Genomic DNA, 7305 nt, shown 5'->3' on the forward strand with positions numbered 1-7305 from the left:
CTGAAATCTAGGTGACAGCCGACTGGCAGAGACCAACCCAGCCCCATGAAGGAGCGGTCCCTGGGTCCCCTTCATGCCCTCAGCCAGCTGCCCCCAGATCTGAGAGCCTGGCCCAGAGCCCCAGGCTGGCGGTGGGCACAATTCAAATTTGTACCTCAGCAAAACTGCCAATGATTGTGCATGGGCTCATTCCTTCCAGAATAGCTTAAACTAAGAAAGTTAAATCTCCTTTGGGAGAATGTCCGTCCTGTCCCCTATTTGGAGTGTCACTTCAAGTGTGAGGCAGCCCTTAAGGAGCAGGTGCACGCTGGAGTGGCCTCTGTAGTAAACCTGGGGTAGGAGGGGCAGCCTGGTTTGCTCTGTGACCATCTAGAAGGCTGGAGCATGGTCCTGAAGTATAGGTAGGACTAATCATGAACTTGGGAGGCCTGGGCTCTAGTCCCAGAAGTTGTATGGCCTCGGGCAAGCCTCTCCACCCCTCCCGCCCCCGCCCCCCAGGCCTCATTTCTTCTTTTTAGTGTGCAGAATAATTACACTGTCCTCCTAAGATGGCTGAGAGGTTCTCAACTAGGTGCTGTGTATAACAGTCCTGGCACCGGGTTCCAGTCACTGACTGCTCTCCAGAGAGGTTCTGGAGCCAAGTCCTTCCCAGGCTCCCTCAGGGTGTGGCTGCTCCAAGCCAGCAATGCAGATATGTGAGAACTCTCAGGGACACGTCAAAGGTCTGCTGCCTCCAAATCACACCCTAGCACATGCGACAGAACCCCAATGGTGATGCCAGAATCCCTATTGTGTGGTCAGACGAAAACACAGGAATCAATTGTACCTGCTTCTTGGGCGAAATCTTAGCGCACAGCCATTTTAACTAGTCCCTCAGGCCTGGAATGCCAGTTTATGATGTTTCCTGACTCATCACTTTGGGAGAGGTACAGAGTGGTGATAATGGAGTTAGCCAGGCATAGCACTGAGGGCCAGCTGTGTGACCCAGGGTTAGTGACTTAACCTCTCTGAGCTTCAGCACACACATCTGTAAGTACTGTTAGTGAAAGTACCTACATCATGGGCATGCTGTGAGGATTAGGTGAGAAGCAGCCCTTAACATGGTGCTGGCCCATAATCAGTGCTTAGTAAAAAGTAGCTATTATCACTGCTGTTATTTGGACGTTTGTTAACAAGAGAGGCATCTGGACTCCCCAGAATACTTTAAAAATTTGCCTTTTAACAATGTCAACAAATTTCTGAAGGCAACATTACAAAATGAAATGTAAAAATATGTTCTTCCTTTTCTATAAAGTTGATAATTTTGGATGAGGTTGGTCATAGGTGATTAACAAAAATTAACGGACAAGAATCAAGGGCTTCTAGAAAGATGCTCCTGTGTTCCACTGCTCTTCTGCCCTCTCCAGTTTTAGGACTCCACCTTTCTGGCCAATAGATGCCAGCTTTTCCCTGGAGTTGACCTGATGCCCTCTCACTGTAGTTTGCCCGTTTATCCAAACAGGGAAGGACTTATGGTTGCATCATTAACCTTCCAGGTTACTTCCTGTCCTTTAAAAGCTCAACTGGAGAAGCAGGGATCACAAGGAAGGACCTGTAGCAGCAGGTCAGAGATTCAGCCCCTCCTGTGGCTTCCTTGACCCTCTGTGTGGGGGAGGAAAAAGACGGCAACACTTGCCATGTGTCTACCTTCCAAGACAGCACAGGGTGACTGGCTGGAGACCACACAGCAGCTGAGAGTGAGGAGTGGCTGAGCCAAGAGAAGAGTCTGAGTTTGCCTTTTCTCCATAATGCCACCAAATAATGTGATATCTATACGTCATTTTGGGCAGGAAGAGAGCGGTGTCCACCTCAGCATGCCAGTGAAAGGCAGATGCACTGAATAGGTTATGAGCAGACTCTGGAGCTAACTGAGTTAAACCAGGCTCAGTTTCTTCCTAGCTGTGTGGCATTGGGGAAATCATTCAACCTCTCTGTGCCTCAATTTCCTCATCTGTAAAACTTGCAAAATAATTTTACGCACCTCATAGGGCTTATTTGAGGACTGAGTAAGTACAGTGATTAGAACACTAACAAGGACTCTATAGTGTTAGATATTATTATGGCTGTTGTTTTTATTGAATTGAGTCCCATGAAGGCAGGAATCTGTCTGTTTTAGTTACTGGAGCATTTTAAGAGCCTAGGACAGTGCCTGGCACTTAATAGGCGCTCCATAAATATTTGTTGGGTAAATATATGAATATTATTATTTCAACCAGATAAAACTGTCATTTGTCATTATTTATTTTGGCCAGCAGAGAGCAGCAGATAGCTATGACAGACACTAGTTCCGGAAAAGAGTGGTTTTAAATGTTAAACTTTGAAAGCTAACAGGACTGCCCCCCTAAACAGGGTTGGTGGGTTGAAAGATGGCTGTGCACCTATACACCTGGTCCCTACCCTTCCTACTCACCTTTGTGCACATTAGAATGGTTGGCAGAAATTCTTCTGATAAAAAAAACCCGTTGCCATGAGTCAATTTCAACTCATAGTGACCCTGTAGGACAGAGTAGAACTGCCCCACAGAGTTTCCAAGGAGCACCTGGTGGATTTGAACTGCCACCCTTTTGGTTAGCAGCCGTGGCTCTCAACCACTACGCCACCAGAGTTCCCATTCTTCTCATAGGCCCAACTTTTCTTCAATTTCCTTCCTTCCTCCCTCCGTTTTTCTTTCCAACTCTTTCCTTTTTGATTATGTGTTTCTCCTCATCAGCCCCCCACACACTCACCCCTCTGTGCCAAGCAATTACACTATTGTTATTGTTAGCTGCCTTAGAGTTGGCTCCCAACTCATGGCAACCCCACACACAACTAAACAAAATGCTGCCTGGCCCTGTGCCATCCCCGTGATAGGTTGTAGATCTGACCATTGGGATCCATACATACTCCTAACCTTTATCGGCACAGCTGCAGCTTGTACTCCAAAGCATGAAGTCTAGAAAATTCTTATACAGTATTTTTCCCCAATCAATTCACGCTGGCAGGTACGGTATAGTAAACACAGCATCTGGTTTGCTAAAACTACACCCAGAGAGGTACTGTAACTTGGCCGAGGGCACACAGCCAACTAGTTGTACGATTAGAGCAGTAGCCAAGGCCTTCGCTCTGTCCCTCACATCAGGTCATCACTGTCTCTTTCCACCGAGGAGGCTCAGATCGTCCCATTTATGGATCCAATCAACACAGCCATCAATCAGCTTCTGGTTCCTACATACCTTTCCCCTGGGCTCTGGCACAATGAAGCAGACTGCTTGGCAGGGCAGCTCCCTGGGAGGCCCAGGGACAGTGGACAGGTCACCACATGTTCCTCAACTCTCTCAGCCCCTGCCCACAGCTCTCACAATTTCTCCGTGACACAGTACACGTTCTTCCCAGGTAGCGCATTTCCTTGACCCTGAAGAGCCCACACTGGCAGGGTCAAAGTTAAGTTCCTTGGGTGACACCTTTGGTGGTGGAGCCTGGAGTGCTCTACTTCTCCGGAGAAGCCTGGCCAGGGTGCTGGCCTGGAGCCTTCCCATGCGGCCAGCCCCACAGGCGTTTCCGCTCAGGGGTCTGTCTCCCACTGCCTTGCTCCCAATTTGCTTAAAATCCTGTCCTTCACAATTATCATTCAACAAACCATGCTGGGATAACTATTTGGAAAAAATTATTCCGTTGATCTCCCAACTGAAAAAACAAACAAAATAAACATGAATTTATGATTTAAAAAAAAATGTAAAAAATTTAAAAAGGAAATTCAAAAAACTAGAATAAATATGGGTGACCTTTTCTATTATCTTAAGTTAGGGAAGATTTCTTTAGGCGTTAAAGCTAAGACAGAAAGTATAGAGGAAAAGACTCACAGATTTGAGCACATAAAAATTAAAAAGCTCTGTACCCCAGGAGACACTATACCCAAAATTAAAAGCAAGTGACAAGTTGGGAAAAATATTGGCCACACATATAACAAAGGATGAATATCTTAAATCAGTTAAGTAACAGATACACTTTCTGAGAGGAAAACTGATAAAGAGTCTTCACTGGAAAACTAAAAAAAAATAAACTGATGAAAATATAGAACTGTTCAATCTCACTTCTAATCAAATAAATGCAAAATTGAGCTTTTTCCTTCTTGAATTGCCAAGGTTTAAAGCTGCATGATGGTAGTGACGATGCAGGAGCCACAGGCCCTCTCCCCTTCTGCTGATGGCATATTTCTAGAGAGCACTTTATGCTTAAAGATGCCCATGGTAATTGTTTTTTTTCCATAAACTTTACCACTGTATTTGTGTTCCCCAAATTTCAAGGTCTGACTTTGTTATTGAGGATTTGCTCAACGATAGTTGCCATTTTCTGTTTGACCAGAAGAGGGCAGACACTTGCTATCGCTGGAGATGGAGAAAGGATTTTTTTTTTTTTTTTTTTTTTCCAGTTTGGAATAACATCTCCCAATAAGGTCATTTTACTCAAAGGAGAGTTGCAGCTCAAAACAAAATTCTTGACTCTTCTGCAGCAAATATGCTACTTGAAAGGCAGTGAGGTTTGGAGACTGAAGATTCTTTTTAGTTTCAGCTCTGCCACTTTAACATATAGCCTTGGGCAAGACTTCCCCTCTCTGAGCCTCACTTCTTTATATGTGAAGTATCATCATCACTCTGGCTGTTAGGGGGTAATATTAAGAGTAAATCTGTAAATTATAAAGTTCCATATTACAAAACATACTTGCACACAAACATGCTCAAAAAAGGAGTGTAAAAGCAATGGTTGGGGTGTGTGTGTGAGTATAGGAGAGAGCTGGACAAAGGAGAGAGGACCAGGTCAGGGAAGGATTTTCTGGTCTTCCAAAAAACCAAACCCATTGCCCTTGAGTCGATTCCAAGTCATAGAAATCCTATAGGACAAAGTAGAACTGCCCCATAGGATTTCCAAGAAGCAGCTGGTGGATTTGAGCTACGGACCTTTTGGTTAGCAGCTGAGCTCTTAACCACTGCGCCACCGGGGTTTTCTGGCCTTAGGTGAATATATGATTTGTAAATTCTCCAGCAATTGAAACCAATCCATTTTGCACTGGGAAAGCACTTAACTGCTTTTATTTCAAACTGTGCTTATTTTAAAAGCTAAAGATGTACTTTACCTGTTGAATTTGTGTGTGAGAAAGGGAACCACAGCAGGAATATATGTAAAGGCCTACATTTAGGTTAACAAAATATTGCTTGAATACAGAGGAAAGTATTGATAGCATTAATTTAAAAAAATCTAAGTGTTTTAGTAGTCACATGGTTGCGAAGCAGAAAAAGATGTGGATATTAAAAAGAAAAGCTATTTTCTTACGATGTCAAGCCCTTGTACAGGATGTGGTACAACCGATTTCACTTATACATAGCGTTTCTGGCCCCAGGTTTGTAATTCTCCCCAAATGCTTGGTCAGGCCACAATCTTGCAAGTGATTGGTCTTACTATCCGCATAAGCGGCTTGCAGGGATTGGTTGGTTTACTACCCACAAAGTCGGCTTGTAATCAACCCAATAGGATTGAGCAGCTTTGTCTGCTTAGGGGATTGGTCGATTTGTGGTCCTCGGGAGAGCCCCATTTTGAGATTATTTACATAAGGGGCCGATCTCACAGAGATTTGGGGGGACACACGACTATCAGGATCCTGGAGCAGAGCATGTCCTTTGGACCTGGGGTCCCTGTGCAGATAACCAGCTAGACCCAAATAAAGAACAGTAACACGGGTTGAGGCTGTAACACTGAAGATGGAGAGAGCTTGTCTGCCCGTGGAGAGAGATGGCTGAGGTGGGTTAGTCAGTTCACGGAGGGAGACACTGGGCACCCCCAGGCAGGGGTTGCTTGCAGAGGCTCAGAAGATACAGTGCAGAGGTCTTCCTACAGCAGGGCAGAGCCGGCAATGCCAAGTCTAGCGAGGTCCAGTGAGGCCCAGTGGCAGAGCAGAGCATGGCGGGAAGCTGTGCAGGCCCCCAGGGCAGGGAAGCGGCAGGAGACTTTTGGGCCCCGCCAACAGAGACGGAGCCATATGGGACCCGAGTAGCATGACGGGAGCCGGAGGCAGCGGTGACGTGAACACAGCGTCTGACCTGAACCACAGCACACCTCCTGAGTGACGTAAGTATGGGCATGGGTAATTTGGTGAAGGGTAACCTGGAGTTCCCCATTGAGTTGTTCCTATTGTTTGCTGTTTGCTTTCTATAAATAATGAGAATGGCTTTCACTTTACCAACGCTATGTATATGTCTTGCGTGTCCAGCTCGATCATACTAGATGAACGTTAACACCAGTGGAGTGGTTGATACCCCGAGGTGAAGTCCAAATTCCTAGCAGTCTTATTGCTGCTTAGAAGTTTGAGACACAGTATATGTGTGCAGTGCAGATAGACAGACAAGGAGGTAATAACTGGAGCCCTTGTACAGGAAGTAACATTCTCACACTAAGCCGCAATCTGGGTATTGTATTTTAGAACAATGAGAAAGTAGAAAACAGTTAACAGGCAAGCAATAATGGGGGAACTGTCTGGAAACCAGGTCTTGAGGAGGGGTTGAAGGACAGAGATGTTGAGCCTGGAGAGGAGAAGACCTGAGTGGGACAGGATATATATGAAGAGGTGTAGCAGAAAAAGGTCAAAATTACAAAGGAAAGGTCTGGGCTTAATGCTGAAGGACCTTCTTAACAACTGAGAGCTCAGTGCACTGTCATGGAAGACAGTAAGCACCTGACACTATACAATTCAAGGAGTGGCTGGAACCCTCTGATGTCAGCTGGAAAGGGGCTTCTGAGTCTCAGAAACCAAGTCATCCCTATACAATGAAATAGGTCATCTATCAAAACAATGGATGAGGGCAAGTTTGCAGAAGTTCTAATGGTTCCTATAGCACAACAGGATGAAAAGTACCTTTAAAAAAACAGGACCAAAGGTATAGTCTCATACAAGTCAGACTGAACTGACAAGTTGAACCTAATCAACTGCATTCACATCCTGATGATAAATGTCATCACAGGGAGGAAAGTTTGCTTGAATCAAGAACTAAAAGGAGTCACAAAGAATTTATGTTTACTCAGCAGTCAGAGAGAATTTGAGATTAGCTGAACTGTGTTCATTCACTCACAGACCAACCCTCCCTGACTGAATTCCTACTCCATGCTAGATGCTTTTTACGGAACTGTGTACATAATCTTTGGTTGGGGTGAAATCTTTCAGTGGCACCCATTCCCCTTTACACTTATTTGTCTGCCAAAAACCATTTTCTCTTTTAGTCTCCAAAATTACCTGACAAT

General features: G+C 45.1%; 1 protein-coding gene across 1 annotated transcript in view; it reads right to left on the bottom strand.

Moving 5' to 3' along the window:
- Window positions 1-3514: 3514 nt before the first annotated feature.
- Window positions 3515-7305, bottom strand: part of WLS (Wnt ligand secretion mediator) — a 140633-nt gene continuing 136842 nt past the window's right edge. Inside the window, exon 12 of the mRNA XM_023730975.1 lies at window positions 3515-3702. Within this exon, the coding sequence (XP_023586743.1) occupies window positions 3683-3702 (20 nt within the window). The 3' untranslated portion in view covers window positions 3515-3682. The remainder of the gene's footprint in view (window positions 3703-7305) is intronic.

Source organism: Trichechus manatus, unplaced genomic scaffold, assembly GCF_000243295.1.
Source record: "Trichechus manatus latirostris isolate Lorelei unplaced genomic scaffold, TriManLat1.0 scaffold00003, whole genome shotgun sequence".
In the NCBI taxonomy this organism is placed as follows: Eukaryota; Metazoa; Chordata; class Mammalia; order Sirenia; family Trichechidae; genus Trichechus; species Trichechus manatus.